Below are 22,982 nucleotides of genomic sequence, written 5' to 3'. Positions count from 1 at the left end.
TGTCCGCTCCTTTTCATCATCAGCAAGGTGATGGACTTCCTGAGTTATCTTTCCAGCCTACATCTAAGAAGCTTAATGCTTCTGCAGTAGCTTTCTGTAGCATATTCTGAGTCTCATCGTGGCTTGTTCCTTATTTCTGAAAAACTCCAGTTTCATTTTCAGCGTACCATTTTAACCCAATTTTAATGATATCTGTAGATGAAGAGCAGCCTGTTTTAAGACCATAACAAGAGACGCCATCCTTCCATTTCTCACAGACAAGCTTTTATAGGAATTTCAGAGAGATTTAAGAGCATAGAAGAATAGTGTTCTTCTTCAGCAACTTACCTGATTTGAGTTGTGTCTAAACAGGGCTCTGTCTACAGCAAAGCAATATTGGGCAATAAGTAAAAGTTATGTATCTGATTGAAGAACAAGCCTCTGTTTTTCTTCAAGAAAAAGAATATGTATAGGGGTAAATCTTGAATCTTCAAAAGAGGAATTATTTAATAGAAAAGTAGAGTCTTAACGCTAAGTGTGCATCCTTAAGACTTGGAATTTAGGTACCCTTTTAAAGTACCTGAACAAGGATTGATGTTTGAATGTGATACCAAATATCTTCTCAAGGATTTGAAAATTTTAGCTTACTCCTTAAAAAGCTGAAATACTAATATTTCAGCAGGTTCGTTAGTTTAAGACTTTTGCTGTGAGGCTTGGGAGTACATCTGTTCCTTTCAGATACAATAAGCTCTTAGCAGTTCATCTGTGTATTTCGGCAACTTGAAAAACATTTTCTATCATCCTGGCTATGAAGAATTTCCTTGAAGCAAGTGCTTTCATCTGACGCAAATGTATGTTCCAGTAGTGTAACTTTTTACTAGACTTCCACATTCAGTGATAATTCTTAGATAAGTGATGTTGATCAGAATTCTTGTTCCCTTCTCTTCATGTCCCACCTCTCCCCCACTCCTTCCTCCCTCCCCTAACATCTTTACCTACTATGTAAGGAGAGGTTTTTTCTGTTTTCAGAGGAAACAAGTTTTAATGCCTTCAAACCAGCAGGGACCACTGGATACCTACTTATTCTACAAATAAGACAATTTACTATTCCATAAATGACACAAAGGTAGTATAAAAGTGGTTAAGAATATTTATATTACCTTTGTGTTAACTTTGTAGAAGTTATTCTTTCCTAATGTTAATTTTATATTTATGTCATAACTGTTTCAGTGGTGAGAACTATTTGTATGATCACTTACAGTATTCTAATGAAATCATTCTGTTTAGTCCCCCTCATGGAGAAGCAAAACCTGGTTCAAGCACTCTTCCACCTGTGAAATCAAAGACGAGCTTTATTGAAGCAGACAAGTACTTCCTACCATTTGAATTGGCATGCCAGTCGAAATGCCCCAGGATTGTCAGTACATCTCTAGATTGTTTACAGGTCTGTATGAGGATAAGTTTCAGCCATCGAATACAAATTCTGTTGATTTGAAGGGAAAGTAGTGGTTGTATGTAACAAATAATGTTGTTATATTACTTTTTTTATACTATATACAAAGAACAGAATTGACTATGTATGTGACAGTAGGTGAATATATCCTAGTTACTCTATAGTGCATATATGTTCATTTTTGCAACTACTGGTGGCAAAGTATGTTCAAGTTTTGATCAATTTTGTTAAGTTAATGTGTAGCTACCTGTTTTTACTTACATGTATTTGAGCTGAATTGCTATCAGTAACCTTAATGAAAGACTGAGATTTCACTAACTCTTACCTATTTCATTTTATGCTTTCTGTAATTGCAGTAAAATATTTTAAATATGAGGTTTCTAGTCTCTCAAAATATAATGTTTTCAGAACTATGTCTACAGCGTAGAATACAGCCATTCTTCTTTTCTGAGTGGCCTGACAACAGTGAACTCAGTTCATTTACATTCACAGGCACTTGCATACTTGGCATGCTGTCTGATAGTGGTGCCTTGCTAGTAGGTAGGTATGAAAATTTACAGATACTCTCATGCCTGAATTGATAGGACCAGGATATTGTTCATTTTGTTAATATGTTGCTTTTCAAAGTGCTGAAGACCTACAGGGAGAGATAATAGAAGGCTTTAAAAGAGAAGGCTAGGTAGCTGGTATTGTTTAAAAAAAAAAATTGTAGGTGGTTGGTGGTTTATCTGGTATTAAAAACTTCTGTACGCTGACTACTGATGAAGACTGATGTGACATGAGATTGTTTTAAAACAAACAGGATTCTAAAAAACTTTATTAATGAACAAAGCACTTTAATGTTAAGCTTCTTGACAAATTTTGTGTTACAGTTGCTGAGTGAAAATTGAATAAACCTAGAGGACCTTATGAAAAATGATCCTTTCTGTTTAAAGAGATTTGATGTGAAATGTACAGTTTTAAGAAGAGTGTGCAAATTAGAGCTATCAAATGAATTTATTTATTTTAACAAAAAGCTGACTTTTTAAGCTCTTCTGTATGTTTTTCTCTCCTCCAGAAACTTATTGCGTATGGTCATCTGACAGGGAATGCTCCAGACAGTACGGCTCCAGGCAAAAAATTAATTGATAGAATTATTGAGACAATATGTGGCTGTTTTCAAGGACCTCAAACAGATGAAGGAGTTCAACTACAGATAATAAAGGTACTATAATTAACCACTACTTCCCTGTTTGTATTGGTGACAACAGACATTGATGATCTCGGACTTCAAAAGCAGAAATGTTTATTTTCCAAATATAATGTTAGTTTTTCCTTTGCTGTTTCCTTGAAATGGAAGCTGCCTATCCTAGGCTCCTTTCCCTGCTCTCTCTCATTGCATTTTGGGTGAATTCATGGTGGTGGCTTGAAGTCTCATGCATAGACCATTGGGTGAAATTTCATTCACAGTGAATGAAATTTCACACTCTCTAATTATGAAGAATTGCTGACAACAAATCCTGTACTCCCAGGGGTGAAGATGATAATGGAGAAACATTAAGATTTTAAAATCCACTTTGAAGTAATATTATGAAATGGAATTGGACCAGGCAGTCAGTTGTTACCGTGATATCTCTGTGCTGCTCCGTCATAAGCCTATACTTGAAAGAGGTTTCGTCTTTCTTTCCGTAGCTTGTGTAAACAATGCATGTGGAATTTGTACAGGTGTTTCTGGTGGACCCTGGCTGTTTTCTGATTGCACCCATTAAATTATGGGAACTTAGTATGGGAAATATTATGCCAAGTAATCAAAGCTAGTTAATGGAAATATCATACTCTATTCCTTTATCCGTTCTCTTTGAATGTTTTTGATGTGAGCGGTACTGAAGAATACAGTAAAAGATATGTAAAAAGAATAGAGTGTTTATTAGCTTGTATTCTGTGTATATGTGTCCTGAGATGTTGACATTCTTGTAGAATATGCTTCATTGTTTTAGTGCAAATTAAGTACTCTCTTCCTCATTCCTTTTCATATCTCCAATTGTCCTTTTTCTTGACACACTATTTCTCCAGCAGATAGTAGTTAAAAATGCTGGGTTTATGTTTCTGGCACCTACATTGCTATTTTGCCCAAGCATTTAAGACATTTTTCATCTTGCAAAGGGAAGTTTTCATTCTTATTTTCAGTGGCTGAAACCATTTTATTCTTCCTTTGCTGTAGTGCCTTCTTTCCAAATGTTTTTTTATTCTTACCCTCTCAACCTTTAGTCCACTACCTGGGGCAAGATGTTGAGAGAATTAACCTCCCAGCTGAAACAGGGTATCTTTGACTGCATGTGTGTCCAATGGATGTATGCTATAAAAACCATCAAAATTAGAAATCGTGTTAGTGAAGACCACAACTTTTGTCTTCTTCCATGAGCAATAATGAAACTTAATAGTCAGTCATATTCAGTTAGGCTTCATAACTATTCTCTGTGGACATGTTTTCTCCAGTATGATTTGAAGGATGGATCTCATGCCTTTTCAGGCTGTTCTGTGGCAATTAGTAAAGCTCTCTGAAAAATGTTAATTCCAACAGGAAATAGAAGATATAGGACTTGGGTCTCTACCTTTCTGTGCTTGCACTCCCAAACATAAGCAGTGCTCCTTTGAGACAGCTTTGTAACCCATATCACTGTAAAACCTAAGAATCCTGCTCAGTCCAGCACCTTCCTCCCTGAAGGGTTATTTTGGTTCTGCCTGCTGGAGGGATGGCCCTTAGTATTCTGCCAGCTATTCTTCCAATGTCTGTGAGCCAGAGTTGCGGGAGAGTTCACACATGGTGCTATTTGCTAGTTTTTAGGTGGCTTTCTGGTAGCGGTCATGGAATCATACAATGGCTTAGGTTCTAAGAGGCCTTAAAGATCATGTAGTTCCAACCCCCATACCATAGACAGGATTGCTACCCACTAGGTCAGGCAGCCCAGTGCCCCACAACTTCTCTGGGCAACCTGATCCAGTGCCTTGGCTTTCCTGATCCCATCTCTGAATGTCTGGACAGCATCTCTGTATTCTTCCCAGGCCACATATCCCTGCTTCTGCTGTCTATACGTTTCCTTCTTTTCCCTCAGTTTGACCAGCAGGTTCTTGCTCAGCCACACTGGTTTTCTGCTGCTTCTGCATGATTTATTACGCTGGGGTATGGAATGCCCTTGTTTCCTCAGAAAGTTATCGTTAAGGAGCTGCTAGGTCTGATCCATTCCTCTGTCCCTAAGGACAGTTTCCCAGGGCATCCCAAGTAATTCCTTAAACAGGTGGAAGTTGACTCTCCTGAGTCCCAACTCTGCTTTTTGCCGGGCCCATGTTCCTCAAGATCATTATTGGAATTATTAATTCAATTACTGGATTTATAATTACAGGAGAAAGGGAACAGTACCAGAGGTTCCTAGAGTGTGTGGGAGACAACTTCCTGACACAGCTGGTGAAGGAGCCAACAAGGGGAAGCAAAATCCTGGACCTGCTGTTTGTTAACAGAGAAGGCCTTGTGGGGGATGTAAAGGTTGGAGGCCGTCTGGGGCATAGTGATAATGAAATAATAGACTTCTCAATCCTTGTTGAACCTCAGAGGGGAGTCAGCAAAACTGCAACCTTGGACTTCCGAAGGGCAGACTTTGGCCTCTTTCAGAGCATGGTTGAGAGAGTCCCTTGGGAGGCAGTCCTGGAGGGCACGGGAGCCCAGGACAGCTGGGAATACTTTAAGGAAGTTATTTTAAAGGTGCAGGAGCTGACCATCCCCATGTCACGGAAGACGAGCTGTCAGGGTAGAAGACCAGTCTGGCTGAACAGAGACCTTAAACTGGAACTCAGGAACAAAAGAAAAGTTTATGGTTTTTGGAAGAGGGGGCAAGCAACTTATGAGGATTACAGGTGAAGCTGTGCAGGGAGAAAATTAGAAAAGCAATAGCCCAGCTAGAGCTGAATATGGCCACAATGGTGAAGAACAACAATAAATATTTCTATAAATACATCAATAGTAAAAGGAGGGCTAGGAGGAATCTCCATTCCTTGTTGGACGCTGAGGGCAACACAGTGACCAAGGATCAGGATAAGGCTGAGGTACTTAATGCCTTCTTCACCTTAGTCTTTAATAGTAAGACTAGTTGCGCCCTGGGCACACAGACCCTTGAGCTGGCAGATGGGGATGGGGAACAGAATAGGCCATGCACAATCCATGGTGAGATGGTTTTGGACCTGCTCCAAAAGCTGGACACTCACAAGTCCATGGGGCCAGATGGATTGCACCCTAGAGTGCTGAGGGAGTTAGCAGATGTGGTTGCCAGGCTGCTCTTCATCATCAGGTACGCCCTTTGCTGGGTAAGGAGCTAGCTAGAGGGCCGGGCCCAGAGAGTGGTGGTTAATGGAGTTAAATCCAGCTGGCGACCAGTCACGAGTGGTGTTCCCCAGGGGTTGGTGCTGGGGCCTGTCCTCTTCAGTATCTTTATTGATGACCTGGATGAGGGCATTGAGAGCACCCTCAGTAAGTTTGCAGACGACACCAAGCTGGCAGGAAGTGTCGATCTGCCTGGGGGTAGAGAGGCCCTACAGAGAGATCTGGACAGGCTGGATCTCTCAGCTGAAGCCAACAGGATGAGGTTCAACAAGACCAAGTGCCGGGTCCTGCACTTTGGCCGCAACAACCCCAGGCAATGCTACAGGCTTGGGGCAGAGTGGCTGGAAAGTTGTATGGAGGAAACGGACCTAGGGGTATTAGTTGACGCTCGGCTGAGCATGAGCCAGCAGTGTGCCCAGGTGACCAAGAAGGCCGATGGCATCCTGGCTTGTATCAGAAATAGTGTTGCCAGTAGGAGTAGGGAAGTCATTCTCCCTCTGTACTCAGCCCTAGTGAGGCCCCACCTCGAGTACTGTGTCCAGTTTTGGGCCCCTCACTGCAAAAAAGACATTGAGGCCCTGGAGCGTGTTCAGAGGAGGACGACAAAGCTGGTGAGGGGTCTGGAGCACAGGCCTTATGAGGAGTGGCTGAGGGAGCTGGGATTATTCAGTCTGGAGAAGAGGAGGCTCAGGGGAGACTTCATCGCTCTCTCTAACTACCTGAAGGGAGGTTGTAGTGAGCTGGGGGTCAGCCTCTTCTCTCTTGTAACTAGTGACAGGACGAGGGGGAATGGACTCAAGTTGCGCCAGGGGAGATTTAGGCTGGACATTAGGAAATACTACTTTTCTGAAAGAGTGGTCAGGCGCTGGAATGGGCTGCCCAGGGAGGTGGTTGAGTCACCGTCCCTGGAGATGATCAAGAAACGTTTAGATATAGCGTTGGGAGCCATGGTTTAGTGGGGTTGTTGGCGGTAGGTGGATGGTTGGACTAGGTGATCTTGTAGGTCTTTTCCAACCTAGCTAATTCTATGATTCTATGATTCTATCTTGCGACAGTCCTGGATAACAGGGAATGGGACATTGACTGGAGGTTAGCAAATGTGATTCCCATCTTCAGGAAGGGCCGGAAAGATGATCCTGGTAGCTGTAGACCTATCAGTCTCACCTCGGTGCCAGGGAAGGTTATAGAACGGATAATCTCAGAAGACATCGTGGATCAGTTAAAGGTCAACCAGGGGATCAGGCCCAGTCAGCATGGGTTTATGAATAGTAGATCCTGTTTGACAAACCTGATTTAGTTCCATGACAAGGTGACTAGCTTAGTGGATGAAGGTAAGGCTGTCGATGTGGTCTACCTGGACTTCAGTAAGGCTTTGACACTGTCCCCCACAGCATCCTTGTGGAGAAGCTGGCTGCCTATGGTTTGGATGGGCATATGCTCTGCTGGGTGAAATACTGGCTGGATGGCCGGGCCCAGAGAGTTGTGGTCTATGGAGTTAAATCCAGTTGGCGGCCAGTCACGAGTGGTGTCCCCCAGGGCTCAGTTCTGGGGCCTCTTCTATTCAACATCTTTATCAATGATCTTGATGAGGGGACTGTGTGCACCCCCAGTAAGTTTGCAGACAACAGCAAGCTGGGAGGGAGTGTTGATCTGCCTGAGGGTAGAGAGGCTTTACAGAGGGACCTGGATAGGCTGCATCAGTGGGCCAAGGTAAACCATATGAATTTCGATAGGGCCAAGTGTCAGGTCCTGCACTTTGGTCACAACAACCCCAGGCAACCCTACAGGCTTGGGGAGGAGTGGCTAGAAAGCTGCCTGATGGAAAGGGACATTGGTGTAGTGATGGACAGTCGGCTGAATATGAGCCAGCAGTGTGCCCAGGTGGCCAAGAAGGCCAATGGCATCCTGGCTTGTATCAGGAATGGTGCGGTGAGCAGGACTAGGAAAGTCATCCTGCCCCTGTACTCGGCATTGGTGAGGCCTCACCCTCAGGTACTGTGTTCAGTTTTGGGCACCCCAGTACAGAAAGGACACTGAGGCGCTGGAGCAGGTCCAAAGAAGGGCAACAAGGCTTGTGAAGGGCTTGGAGAATATGCCCTACGAGGAGCAACTAAAGGAACTGGGGCTGTTTAGTCTGGAGAAGAGGAGGCTGAGGGGAGACCTCATTGCTCTCTTCAAACACCTGAAAGGTGATTGCAGTGAGAGCAGGGCTGGTCTCTTCTCAGTGGTGACAGGTGACAGGACAAGGGGAAATGGCCTCAAGTTGTGCCAATGGAGGTTTAGGTTGGATATCAGGAAAAACTTCTTTACAGAAAGGGTTGTTAAGCACTGGAACAGGCTCCCCAGGGAGGTGGTTGAGTCACCATCCTTGAATGTGTTTAAAAACCGTTTGGATGTGGTGCTCAGGGACATGATTTAGTGGTGGATTGTTAGAGTTAGAGCAGTATGGTTAGGTTGCGGTTGGACTTCATGATCTTGAAGGTCCTTTCCAACCTGAGCAATTCTATGATTCCATGATTAACTCATCCAGGGCACAGTCACTATAGCCCAGACTGTCTCTGATCGTAACCTCATTAATGATCTCCTCCGCATCGGTGAATACTGGTTCCAGTAACCCTTCACCTCTGTTTGGTCTGTCCAATACCTAGAGCTGGAAATTATAATGGATTCCAGGAGTCTCTTGAATTGTTTGCAGCCCACTGTGTTGCTTTCCCAGCTCCTGATGGTTGCCTTTTGTTTCTCAGTGTTAGTTGTCACATCAGTTGTGATGAGGCTGTATGTTGTATTAGGCGAAAAATGGAGCGTTCGGGATGTAACGTGGAAGGCCCTTCCCCATGGCATTTTCCTATTGGTTGACCTACTTAGTTGAACCCATGATGTAGGATTAAGAGGCTGTACCTTTTGCCTTGATAACAAACTGCATGATCACTCCGTATATGGGTTTTTCAGAAGTGAGTGGACAAAGCGCGATATTCAATATGATTGGCCAGTAGCCCACAAGAGCTTCTGGAACAGTCTAGTAAAAGATAAGAAATACTATATAGTTCTGTGACTTTTAACAATAAACGCCATTTTGCTGCTCATCATATTGATGCATACGGGCAGTGACTGGTCAGGACCGGGTTTTGGTTCTCTGCGTGCAAGGGTAATACAAGCGGGGTTGCCGGAGTTCGGTAACAGTTGTACTCATCTATGATATAGGATGAGGAGACGCTATTTAGGACACACCATCAGATCAAACCTTTAATGAAAACTGTCGAGAGAGAAGGATGTTGCTAGTGAAACATCATAAAATACCTTTATCTCATGTTCACTGGAAGTATTTCTGCGAGGTGATGATACTGGAGTAGAAGAAATAGCATTGAGGTGTAAAGTAATCATGACTGAGAGGGGTCTAAACTTCATATTAACAAATTATCCAAGTTAAATATAGATAGCAGTTTACAAATACGTATAGTAGTCAGGGTTGATTTTTCTCCAGTGCCTGAGAAGGAAAGAAACCCAGAGGAGCAACTATCAGAACCTCTGTAGCCATACCAAGCTCATTAAGAGTTTGGTTGCTGTGAGTAGATACCTATCTGGAAAGACTGATTTCTCAATTTGCATAGAAAATTGAGTTCTTCAGTGAGTTTCTGGCAATATATTGGACTGTCAGGAGAAGTGTGTGTAGATGTACGTATGTTTCTTGCCTCCTGATCTGCTTATCGAGTGCTGTGAAAGGAACCAAGCTCTAATAGTCATAGCAGGTACAGAAGGAGCTTAGGAAATTCAGGCTGTTAAGCCAACTAAAACAAAAGAGCGCATTATCCATGTGTAGCCTTGTCAAACTTTTCTACTAGTAAGTGTTTTATTATTAAAAGATGGAGAAGCGTAAGACTTTGATGAATTACAGTGAAAGTTAAAGTTTAAAAAATCAAATTGTTAACTATTTGAATTTAACAAGGATAGCTATAACGAGCTGCTTGTGGCATACTGTAGTAGTATAGTAGTAGTAGAAAAAGAAGAAGAAAGTTGTCTGTTTATGGCTGGGCTCCGCAAGTTTGGCTTGTCTTCTCAAGAGTTACTGATTTTATTTTTTTAATACCAGTATAGATGAAGATTTTCAAGATTGTTCCCGTTACAGAATTGTTAAAGAAAGGTTTAAGGGAGCTGTTTGTAATGGCTTTCGAGGACTTTCCTTTCAGTGATGTGCAAAACTTTAAAAAGAATGCTAAGATACATACAGGTGTACAGCCTTTTCATATGGACAGGAAAGTACAGGACTTAATCGCTGGGAGCTGTTTGCCTTCAGTTCAATTGTGTTTGCTTCTTGAATGCATAAGGAGGAGCTGGAGAAGTCAGCAGAGCTGTGGCTGTTAAGAACAGCTTAGGGGATGAATTTTGGAGTGTGACCATGATAAGGAACGTGTAGGTATGTTACATGAGCATACATGTACATAGGAGAAATGTGCAGCTTTTACTATGGGATTCGGCATGTTTTAACTCAATACTTGCAAGTCTCACAAAGGCCTCTGGAAATCCTTGAATGGAGGAGAGTACAGTACAAAGCTTTATGAAAGACAAGGGAAAATACAGTACATAGAACTAGGCCAATAGAAGAAGGTGTTTCTGTAGGGGGAAGAGGGGAAGGGACAGGTGGTTTGAATATGTAAATGGGTTTTGGTGGCAGGCTTAATTTTGGTGGTACTTAATTTTGTTGCAACTTTTATTTGTCATCTTCCCCAAATAATACTTTCTGTTGGCAGGAGCAGAGTTTTGATAAGTTCTGTGGAGAAACTGAATTGTTGCATGGAGGGAGGGTGAGAATTAGGGATGGTTGTATGAATTTCAACTTATCACCCTAGTTTTCAGAGGGCTAGTGAAATGTAAAAGGAATTTTGAGCAGGAAAAGAAGAAAAGTACCTGTATTTAATGAAGCTGTCATCTACAGTTTGTTTACCTCTGTCATTTCTTTTCTTTAGCTAGTTTTATAGAGATTGTTTTTAACCATCTTTCTTTTTAAATAAAAACTTTCTAGTGGGCTTTTAGGAACTACTGGTTTGTAGATTTTAGCATTAGATGTTCTTTCTCGGTCATGCAGTGTATTCTGTCCAGTGAAGATTTGAAGTATTGTCATCTGTACGTGTGCCTTTACCAATGAAAAAACACAGGCACCACAGGTAGAAAAAGAAGGGACCTCAAGCAACTGCATATCCAGAAGTAGAACTCAGGTCTCAGGAGTTGCAATGCAGAGAGATGCGTCTCTCTTTGTGTGTGTTTTTTTGTTTGTTTGTTTTCCTGTTAGACTGTACAGTGGTTTGTAGTGTTTGAGTGAGAAACACATGTTTGTCCACTTTCTGGTAGTACGTGTGGACAGGGATGCTGACAATGCTGTAGGAGATTCTGTAAGAGAAATTAGGCATAGTTTGAGTAAATTACACAGCACTTTACCTTCTGTTTTTTAACTATCAAGGAGAAACTTTCCATTGTACGAGCTTTCCAAGGCTTCAAGTTCTCTCTTCCTTCCCCTAAACATTCTGTTTAATCATTAACTTTGTCAAAGTCTTCAGAGCATAAAACTTTTCCCTGTTTTCTGCCACTTTCCACTGGAGTACGATCATCGTTGTACATGTGATTATTTCCTTCTGGAGAAGGCTCTTCCACTTTCCTTCTCTTTTCCCACGCACGCTTCTGGTACTTTCTTTGCATTTAGTCCTCAGGTGCAATTTTAGGTTTTTATTAACAACTTGATAACTCCATTGGATACTTCTTGCTGTTAAGAGCTTATATTTCCTAGATACGTTGATTAAAATATGAAATTCAACATAACTGGTATGTGTGAAATTCTGGTACGGTTACCAAATTCTCTGGCAAACTTAATAAACTACATCTTAAGATAGATATTTATTTAACAAGTAATCCAAAACTGATTTTTATTCATTTGCAAACTATTTCACTAACAAGAAAAGTTTTGACTGGAAAATACGTATGTTTGTTTATTCAGGCTTTACTTACTGCAGTAACGTCTCAACACATAGAAATTCACGAAGGAACGGTGCTGCAGGCTGTAAGAACATGCTACAATATCTATCTAGCAAGCAAAAATCTCATAAATCAAACCACAGCCAAGGCCACTCTAACACAGATGCTGAATGTCATATTTGCACGTATGGAAAACCAAGCAGTGAGTATCTCAGTGTTTTTATATAGAAACCAGTTTGAAAGATGTTTTGTCATTAAAGCTTTCGGACTTTGCTAATTTACGTACATTTGATAAAGAATCTGGTGACTTTTTGCATTTTGTTATCTGAAAAAGATGTTAAATGTGTTTTGGAGGGAGGAGTGTTGTATACGTGTAAAATTCTTACAGTGGACCTGTTTATTTAATGAATGTGTTTGGGTCCAGTTTCTATTCTCAAGCTATCAAGAGATGGCACTCTACCTGCATAAGAGTACATACAGAATGATTTAGTGTTAGTGAAATGCTCAAATGTTCTTGTGATGGTATGCACTGAAGAAGTAATCCATGATTAAAAAGAAAAAACCACCACCAAAACCAAAAAGCCCTTTCCAATAGTGAAATCACATATTTTATTTATTTTTACATTTTAACATGGAATGATCACTAACAGATACTTTCATGCCACTGCAATTGTAAGTGGTCAACTGGGACACTGGCATGTGCCTTGTGGCTTCTGCTGCTGATAATAAAGATCGATAAGGCAGAGTAATTGTCCTCATTCACATGAAAAACGAGCAACAAAAAAATAAGGTGCTCAGATTGGGAGCTGCTTGAATTCCTAGCTAGTTTTGGAAGGAGTTCTGCTGTATCATTACGAACTCATTTTTCTTTAAAAACGTATAGTGGATTGAAGTTTGTACTTCCCTCTCAGAAGCAACTTCTTATTGGTACATAATACCAATGCAGTCAGAGATTTGGTATGTTATAAATAATAGCAAAAGTTATCCAGTACATGAGATGCTTTGAGAAATCTGTCCGGTTACTCTATTTTTAAGCAACTTATTTAAAAAAGGGATTATTACTATGCTAAATGGGAAATCGTTGTTTTTGCCAAATGGTAAGTCTCATATTTATGCAAATTGAAAAGCAATTCTGCACACTCAGGGCAAGTTTTTTAAGGAAGGAGTTACTTAAGCTGGAAGTTCTAAGGTATTGTCTACTCAGGGATTTGTAGCACCTCAAAAGATGCAGCATAGAAAGCCTTAAGCATAAAGAGTAAAGGACTGTGATCCTACTAGCTAAAATAATGCCATAAACAGTTGTAAATCTTTTATTGAACATAAACTTCAGCAGAGACAGATAGCCAGTCCTTAGAGCATCACCTCAAAAGACACTGTTCTTTGGTTTGACTTCAGCAAATGTTGTTCTGGTCTGTTGGACAAATTACAGATACTCAGAAGGAGACTTCCAGGGATGCCAGTCTGAGGAGCTGTAAAACTTAAAGGGGTCTTTGTCTTTCAGTTTTAAGTTGGCATGATAACTTCTTCCTGAGGATCTATCTACTGCAGTGTTTTGGAAACGCAGTTCTTCTTTTCACTTTAAAATCTTAGCTTTGTGTTGTTTGTTCTTTGTTTTTTTAACGGATATTCAGTCAATTTGCTGTTTGGTGGGTTTCTTTTGTCTTTCCCTTAATTAATCTTAAGTTCTCCTATGTGCATCTCTTAGTGAGAACTTAATACTAATTAAAAAAAAAAAAAGTCTTTATGGTTCTTCATGCAGTCCTTGTATATTGTCACACCTCCTGACTGAACTTCCTTACTGGGCAGGCAGACAAGTCTTGTTCATGTACTAGGTGTAGTTTACACATCTTTCTTTCATAGTGAAGATACAGTAAGTGTAATCTCTGTATTTGGGAAGCAGCACTTGCAAATGTTTATCCAGTGATATTATGTTTATTTGTAATAATGCAAATAATACATTTTCTTAAACTATTATGAGTTCATGAAGGCAATGTGTAAGCAGAGCATATAGAAATTTCATGTTTCTACAATAACATACACAGTATGTCTACAGCTCATTGTTTTGATGATAAAGTTACCATGTAATTGCAATGTATTTCTAGCTTCAGGAAGCCAAACAGATGGAAAAAGAAAGACACAGACAGCAACACCATTTACAGCAGTCTCCAGTAAGCCAGCATGAGCCTGAGTCACCTCAGTTGAGACATATTCCAACACAGGCTGATCAGCTGTCGAAAGAGCATGAGAGAGAGCTTGACCACAACACAAATGATGTGGACAAGAACCTTCAAGAGGATACAGAGACAGAAAATGGATCTGATATTTCTAGTGCTGAAAATGAGCAGACAGAAGCTGACCAAGCCACAGCAGCAGAAAGTAATCAGTGTGTATTTCTGTTTCATGGAGGGAGGGGAAAGGTCTGTAAAAATAAAGGCTGAGGACTGTCTTTTTTTTTCTTTCTGTCTCCCAAACTTGGAGTCAGGCATATGGATAGTTTCTAATAATGGACTGTAGTCCTTGTTATCATTGCTAAATTTTATCACAAGTATCTTTTAGTCTTACAAGCCCTTATAGTTGCTTTAGCAAAGATACCTCTTTGCCCCTGTGTGATTATATGGAAATTTTGAGAGTAACATCTCAAAACCAGCAACTTTTCAGTGTTTAACATACATGAAAATACAGAATTGATGTATTTGTCTTCTGTTGGCATAAGATCTGTGTATTAACTACTGTTTACTAGTTAAACACTGGAATGTTTATGCTGTGCAAATACTGTTTTCAAAACATTCAAACACGGTTTCATTTTTCTACTGTGTACTCAGCTATTAATAGATTAGTAATTGAATTTTTAAGTAATAAATGCAAGTAAAATATTTCCTTAGTTTATAATTTTCTCAGTAATATTCTTACGATTTTTTTTTATTTATTTATTTTTAAGATCTTTCTAAAGCTGATGGAGAAACGTATGATGATGAAAGCAATGAATGTGAAGAGAAGGCACAAGAAATAGTAGAAAGTATTGTGCAGGAAATGGTGAACTTAGTAGTTGGAGGTACTATGTTAATATCTATCTAGTTAGTAATGAATGCAGTCTGAGTCTTGACATTAAGAATTATTTTAACACTTGTAAATATTTAACTAAAATTCATCAATGTTTAATAATATGTGCTGAAGAAAAGCCATTTCAGGCGTCTGACTTAGCTGTGTGTTATTTAGCTATAAAATGGGCAAGATTTCATGCATAAATTTATGCTTTCTCTGTTGAATACTAATGATACTTAAGAAAAAAAAAGTCGTTTTATTTTAGTTCTGTTCCCAAGTAATATCTTCATAAATGGGCCATCTCTGGAGTAGCAGAGAAGCACTAAGTTTTGCAGTTTGTTGAAAAGTGCGTATAAAATCTGTGACTTTTTTCCCAGTACTTGCTGGAAAATTGGCGGAATGGTAAACCTGCAGTGTCAAATTCTAAGTTGTTTTTGATTGTAATTTTCATTAATAAAAATTATTTGGATGTTTCTTAGTTATATAGCTCCATATAAATTCTATGCTTTTTCATAAAATACTTTTGCTTCTAGTGCTATTAGTGTTTAAGGGTTAGATTTACACTTTTTCTATTTTGTGTTCTGACTTAACATTTGTTTTAGTTTTTACATCTTGTCTTTTCTGCTAGATCTAGAAGGGTCTGCTGAAAGTGCAAGTGGTGATGGCACAATTGTAACATTAGAGGATGGCAGTGACAGTGAAAACATTCAGGCAAATGGAATTCCGGGAACTCCAATTTCTGTTGCTTACACACCATCTTTGCCGGATGACAGATTATCCGTCTCTTCCAACGATACTCAGGTACAGGCAGATAGAAATTAGGAAATAATGAAAAAAAGAGCGGAACGCTTTAAATTTTACCCAGTGCTTATGCAGAAAATATTTGAGATAATTCCATAAATATATTACTCAGATGACTTTCAAGTACTAACTCATGTTCTAAACATTATTTTAGTGCACTGTTTACATTTATTTTTTTTTAATATTTATACTCGATGCCTATTTTTATCCTGTGACTACCATATTTTTAGCAGCATGGAACACGGTGTTTCAAGATGAGAGAACTCTTCCCTATTTTTCAGAATGCACCTGAGAAACAATGAAACTAGCATTCAAATACACATATACTCATTGTATACATAATTGTGTAATTTTCATATGCTTTTTTCACATTATATAAATTCAAAGCTTACAGCATGCTATTTCTGCAATGATTTAGGATAAAAAGCTTTGTCTGATGGGATTTGATTTTCATTAACAAAAAAGATCTGAAAATGCATTCCCAGTGTTGCATCAGATACCATGTGTGCATTATCTAATGATAGAAGGTCTCTACTACCAAAGTGTACTGAATAATCGTGTTTGAGGAGAATGCTCTGTAAGCTAAAAATGCTACAGTCACATATGCCATACAAGTGGAAGATTAACATTTTGTTTATATCAGGAACAGCAATACAGAACTGCAAGAATTTAGGGTTGGATACCATAAGACAGAAGTTTTACTGGTGTATGTTGCTGCAGATATGAAATCACTTGCAGTCTGTTGAAATGTCAAGCCTTTTTTTTTGAACCGGAGTTACTACAGAAAATAATTAAAGGCAGTTTATTTGCAAGGTGCCATGTTTAAACCTATAAACCTATAAACATTTTTAACCTATAAACCTATAAACATGTTTAACCCTATAAAATCATAGAATCACCAAGGTTGGAAAAGACCTCCAAGATCATCCAGTCCAACTGTCTATGTACCACCCATAATTCCTCATGAAACCATGTCCCTTAGTACAACATGTAGATGTTTCTTGAATGCCTCCAGGGATGGTGACTCAGTCACCTTCCTGAGCAGCCCGGTCTAGCTCTTTTGGAGCAATTGTTTTTCCTGATATCTAACCTGAACCTCCCTTGTTGCAACTTAAGGCCATTCCCTCATGTCTTGTCACTAGTTATGTGGGAAAAGAGGCCGACCTCCACCTCCCCACAACCTCCTTTCAGACAGTTGTAGAGAGCTATAATGTGTGCCCTGAGTCTCCTCCAGACTAAACAATCCCAGTTCCCTCAGCTGCTCCTCCTAAGACTTGTTACCCTTCTCTGATTATGCTACAGGGCCTCAATGTCTTTCTTGTAGTGAGGGGGCCAAAACTAAACGCAGTGCTGGAGCTGCAGCTTCACCAGAGCTGAAAACAGAGGGACCATCACTCCCCTGCTCCTGCTGGCAGCAGTATCTCTCATAAAAGCCAGGATGCTGTTGGCCTTCTTGGCCACCTGGGCACACTGCTGGCTTGTGTTCAGCTGAGTGTCAACCAGCACCCGCAGGTCCATTTCACGGTGTTCTTGCCACTCTGCCCCAAGCCTGTAGCATTGCTTGGGGTTGTTTTGGCCAAAGTGCAGGACCTGGAACTTGATCTTGTTGTCATCTGCAAACTTACCGAGGGTGCATTCAATCCCCTCATCCAGGTCATCAATAAAGATATTAAACAGAACAGGCCTGGGTGCTCCGCATCCCAGACTTAAAGGTTGGGGGTAGAGTACCCTGGTGGTAATCGGTCTGACTTTTAAAGACAGAGGTAAAGAAGGCATTGAGAACCTCAGCCTTTCCCTTATCATCAGTGGTCACATTCTGCGCCACATCCAATAAAGGATGGAGGTACTCCTGAGCCCTCCTCTTACTGTTAATATATTTGTAAAAAGTTTTTTGTTCTCTTTTATCCCAGTAGCCAAGTTGAATTCAAGGTGGGCTTTTGCTTTTCTGATTTTCTCCCTACATATCCTAAGAATTTCTTTGTACTCTCCCAGAGTTGCCTGTCCCTTCTTCCACAGGAGGTAGACTTTTTCTCATGGAGCCTCAGAAAAAGTTCCCTGTTTATCCACATCAGTCTTCTTTTCCACTGGCTCATCTTGCAGCACAGGGAGACAGCCTGTTCCTGTGCCTTTAAGACTTCCTTCTTGAGGAGCATCCAGCCTTCCTGGACCTTATTACCCTTCAGGACAGACTCCCAAGGGACTTTCCCTACTAGCATCCTGAACAGTTCCAAGTCCACCCTCTGGAAGTCCAAGGGAGCAGTTTTGCTGGCCCTCCTCCTGACTTTACCAAGACTAGAGAACTCTTCCATTTTCTGGTCACTCTGCCCAAGATAGCTCCCAACGTCCACATCTCCCACTAGTCCTTTAATGTAATTCTGGCTTTTTATTGAGATAGCGTATTTTATTATAGAGTTCATTCATTTTAACTGTACTGCAGAATTCTTTTTTGTTTATTTTAGTTTAGTCTTGAGACCATGAAGCTGTAGTGAACTGGTTATATTTGTATAATATCTTAACTTCTTGTTGCTAGGAGGTGGGGATTTCCCTACACAACCTGCTAATGCAAAATGGAATACTGAACTATGTTAACTTCTTTAGGAATCTGGAAATTCTTCAGGACCTACACCTGGTGCTAAGTTTTCCCACATTTTACAAAAGGATGCCTTCCTTGTATTCAGGTCACTGTGTAAACTCTCCATGAAGCCCCTATCAGATGGACCACCAGATCCAAAGTAAGTAGAATTGAGAGTTCTCATAATCAATCTTTTTTTAATTTGAAAATAAAAATAAGTTATTTAAATATTCTTGACAATTCCTAGTTACTGAAAGGGTTTTTGTCCCTTTGAGAAGGTACTTTTCCATTTTAATATATTTTTATATGTTGAATGAAAGCATCTGCTATTACCCATCTACTCTTCATAAGTTTCTTAATAATGCCTCTTCTTGTACCACAACGCATCGCTTCCTGTAAGTACATCGTGTTCTTCCTAGCTCCTCTGTGTAAGGGTTTTCGGCAGGGTTTGTAGAAGGCCTTAAGCTTGTGCCCCACCATATATCTCTTATGTTGATTAGCCCGTATGTGTAGTGAATGCTTTGCATTGAACTGGTACTGATGAAGACAAATTGGTGTTATGGTGCATTTTGTTTTCTTGCTCAGGTTGAACACTTCTAAGAGTTTTTTTAAAACTAAAACACACATGTTTTGAAAATCTTACCCTTTGACTGAAGATACCCTATTTTCATTTTGGCTTAGAGAATTGTTTGTTGCAAAACAAACAAAAAAAATACTCTCCTTCATGGCTGAGTGACAGTATCATTGCGCCTGTTGGCAAAGAACTTGGTTTTCCTGATCTTGTATGGAATCTGTGCGCCTCTGTCTTGGCGCGTTAGAAGCAGTCTGTGATAATTTTAAAGAAGATTGCTTTTTTGTTCCTAAGATACTAAAACTATAAAATGAGCACTGTTGAAAGTCAAAGGTTCGGTATTCCTTAAAATCAGCTTTACTGTTCCAAGATCTAATGTCTAAATTAGCTGAATTTAAGACAGTGTTGTTTAATCGCTTACAGTAGTGTGTTGGGTTTAATAACCTGAAAATAATCATGTAGTACAAGGGATTTTGAAGGGTTAGTCTAGAACCTTTTTCAAACTGTTATCTTCTGAGGCACTATGGAAAGTCAGAGATATTCAGAGGTGAAGATTGGGGCATGAGGTTTGTCCTCGCTCTTCATGAGAATTTGTCTTCCAGGAAATGCCATGAAAATCTTGTAGTTCTAGTTGGTACTCTGGATCTAAGGATGTATTAATTTACCAAAAGCTTTAAGGATTAACTTACTCTGGAAGGGCAGTAGTAGCTATTAAGATACTTAGCACATCTCATCAGAATGAAATCCTTGATGTTTGGTGTAGAGCTGATTAGGCTCTTCATCTAGAACAAATTGGCATTTGGAACAACAGGAACTATCTGCACAGACATTCAAAGATGTTCTGACTTTGGAGAAGTGTTTAGAATTTATCTCTGGTTCTGAGTTATTGATGGCTTTTAGAATTATTACATACATGCTGTAATCAGAAGAGGGAAGAAAGGATGTCTGTGACATTTAATAAGTAAATATATCCACCTCTCTAAAAATCACTTTCCAGAGAAATTAGCTGTGAAGAGTTAATGAAAATGTTTTAAAATTTTGGCAAACTGGGCATGGAGCTTTAGCTTAAAATCACAAGTTGAGATCAAGATTGTATTCTTTGCAACTTATTGTCTCCTTTTCCCCTAGAAGAAAAAAAGATGGGACAAAAATGTCCTGAAGGCTTATTTATTAGATTTCAGACCTTAAACTTTTTTAAATTAAGGGAGTTTACACATTCTCGCAGAATTGGTAAAGTCCACAAATGAGGACTTGGATTATGAGTTCACACCTCCTGGAATTAGTCAATATGTAACACTTAATTTACATTTGAAATTCTCTTTATATTTAAATTTTTACAATTCATTGCAAAGCACGGTGTGGTCATGTGCCAACTGTACTATTGATGTCATGCAAAAACAAAGCCTTTTGCATCACAGAAGAGTGTTATATTAGGTTCCTTGCAGTTGTGCAGTGCCAGGGGTGAGGCATTTTATTGAATTGTTCTAGGGTTTTTACTTTGACTCTGGGGTTGTTAGGAGGAACAGGAGAATCAGGTTTCTCATTTATTTTAACTGGCTATGTTTTGCTTCTCTAAAGTGTCATCAGCCAAGAAGACTGAGCTTGGGATTATATCTTAGGAATTTTAAGTTTTTGTTTTTCCAGTACCCTTTATTTGGCAAAACGCTGGATCAGCTGAGTTTATTTGTAACATATTCATTATGAGTTTGAGTTAGACTATTTTCATTAAAGCTTGTATTTCTGCAGAACAGATATCCAAGCATTGTGTATGTGACATGTTACCTGAAAGAGATCTTTTCCCTATCTGACTTGCATTATATGAAAATATTATTGTGCCTCACATTTCATAACTGTTCTCTGTCAGTGGGTGGTAGTTCAGTGAAGACTGTGGATTTGGATTTGTCTTCTGGGGAAAACCATTTGTACCTGTACTCATTCTTCAGAATAGCTATAGTCTTTTTTTGAGATCATCAGAAGTGGGAAGAAGTTTTGGGAGTCTGAGGAAAGAACACTTTCACCCTGAATGCTATTTAAATTGTGTTATATTTTCATACGTACAGGTTTCCTTCTTTTCCACTTCTTTGATTTTTTTTTTTAATTTAGCATAAGTAGTATCTTTCATCTGACATGAATTCCAGCTTATTTCAGTCTGTATGAAGCATGTTCTTAATGTGGAACTCTTGGCAACGCTACAGTTGCTCGATTTTGCTAATGCCACACTTAAAATAGGCAAATTATGTATTTTAGCTGCACTTGGAGTGGGATGGGGTTAGTGACTGATAAATAGCATAAAATAACATATTTAGAGGAAACAGATGCATTGGGAAGCAGTAGGTCAGGCAGTTTTCATTATGGTCCTTACCTTTCTTTCCATGCTGGTGGAAATAGGGGAGAATGAATTCCTGAAGTCACTTTTCAGCTTTTGGTAGTCAGGATTCTGTTGATGGAATGGATCTTTCAGATGAGATTTTCAAAGCGCCATTAAATGCAGAAAAATAAGTACTGCATCCTCTGACTTAGAAAAGATAGCATTGCCTGCTGTTGTCACTGTTATTAGATGTGCTGTGCTGTAGGAGAGTGGCTCAGTAGTAATGGAAGGAAACAGATTGTTTCAGATTTGTTTGTTTCATGTACATTATTGGGCTGATCTACTGTTTTGTTTTATTCCAGATCTCATGAACTGCGATCAAAGATTCTTTCATTGCAGTTGCTTCTGTCCATTCTACAAAATGCAGGACCTGTCTTCAGGACAAATGAGATGTTTATTAATGCTATTAAGCAGTATCTTTGTGTTGCACTTTCAAAAAATGGAGTCTCATCAGTTCCAGAAGTTTTTGAACTTTCACTTTCCATATTTCTTACCCTTCTCTCGAACTTTAAGACTCATCTGAAGATGCAGATAGAGGTACGTTATGTGACTTCCTAATTTAAAAGGTGTGGTGGGCTAAGTCTGCTTCTGTCTATATTTATACGTAGCTTGGTGGTGCTTAGAGAAATTCATGTTTCTTCCTGAGTTCCAGCTTTTGTGCAAGACGTTCCAGATCCGTCCATGCACAGAAGCTCTTTCTCAGCCAGTGGCAATTGGTGAAATATCTTTGAAACTGCATTTGAGTAAAATAACAGCATTTACTTTGAGATACTTGCAAATTAATTAAGAGTTGCTTTGTAAAATCAAAAGTGACACTTCAGGCAGTGTCAAGTTGACTGATTAAGTGGAAAATGATGGGAAAGCTTTTCTAAGGAGGGCTACTTAAAAAATTACCATCATATTTTAACTTGAACATAAAATGAAATCTCGAAAAAGAAGTAAGCCATTTCATCACTTAAAAGTAGACATTTACATAAACTAATACATTTTACTGTGCAAAACATGCCTTGATTTACAGACTGTCTCATAAGTGTGGAAGTCAAGTTTGTGAAAAGATGTTGAGAAATGTAGATAATAATCTAGTTATGAAGATCTTGAATTCAGGGATTTCTTCATCTGTGGATGTCGTTGTTTGAGTTGATGTCTCCTGAAAGCTTTAGAGGAAGAACCTAGTTTTGCCATGCTTGATACTGCTAAATACCTATCTATTACAAAGTACAGTTTCAATAAACTTATTATTTTCCCTGATTTTTGAGTAAAGAATTTTCTTGCAGCTACTGATCCTAAAGGTTATTCAAAAGATGTGGGTAGACAAGTAGATATCTTCACATTCAGTTTTTGTCTTGGAGCTGTAAGGAGAGCCATATGCTCTGATTTACAGTATGTAAAATCTATAGATTTTGGGATTGAGGCAATGTTCATCATCTGTTCAAGATATTCTTGGGATATTTTAAAGAGTAATTTCAGATTCTGTTAAAAGTGACCCTCCCTTGGTCTTTTGACTTAAATTTTCCACTAACTGTCCTCTGACAGTTAAATACTAGGTCTTATCTGAATTCTGTTGTAACTGTATTCCTAAATGGGTCACCGGATGTATTTGCAGTAATGTATGGCTAATTCTGGCATACTTTCCCTTCCCCCTGCTTTTTTTGCTTGGTGGTTTTCATTCAAATCTGGTCTTTGGTATCAAAGAATTTCAAGTGTCACTTGCCTGTGCTTAACCATCACCATCTTTCGGCAACTGTGAATAAGCTAGCACTTTTTTCTATTACCAGTTGACCAAATGAAAAAAATTGCTCTTTTCCAGTTTAATTTTTTTATATGCTAGAGATAAAGACTCAGCTCTATAACGTGATTGGCCAAAAGTGACATAGTGCTCGGTAC

At 39.4% G+C, this 22,982-nt stretch overlaps 1 protein-coding gene across 2 annotated transcripts in view; it reads left to right on the top strand.

The window, feature by feature from the left end:
• ARFGEF1 (ADP ribosylation factor guanine nucleotide exchange factor 1) overlaps positions 1-22,982 on the top strand; it is an 89,598-nt gene that overhangs the window by 28,766 nt on the left and 37,850 nt on the right. For both annotated transcript variants that reach the window (XM_021388590.1, XM_021388591.1), the window contains 8 exons: positions 1,267-1,423; positions 2,490-2,636; positions 11,767-11,946; positions 13,847-14,120; positions 14,683-14,796; positions 15,415-15,587; positions 18,186-18,319; positions 21,401-21,635. In XM_021388590.1, the coding sequence (XP_021244265.1) occupies positions 1,267-1,423; positions 2,490-2,636; positions 11,767-11,946; positions 13,847-14,120; positions 14,683-14,796; positions 15,415-15,587; positions 18,186-18,319; positions 21,401-21,635 (1,414 nt within the window). The remainder of the gene's footprint in view (positions 1-1,266; positions 1,424-2,489; positions 2,637-11,766; positions 11,947-13,846; positions 14,121-14,682; positions 14,797-15,414; positions 15,588-18,185; positions 18,320-21,400; positions 21,636-22,982) is intronic.

This window comes from Numida meleagris, chromosome 2 (assembly GCF_002078875.1).
Source record: "Numida meleagris isolate 19003 breed g44 Domestic line chromosome 2, NumMel1.0, whole genome shotgun sequence".
In the NCBI taxonomy this organism is placed as follows: domain Eukaryota; kingdom Metazoa; phylum Chordata; class Aves; order Galliformes; family Numididae; genus Numida; species Numida meleagris.
This window is presented reverse-complemented; position numbering and strand designations above follow the sequence as displayed.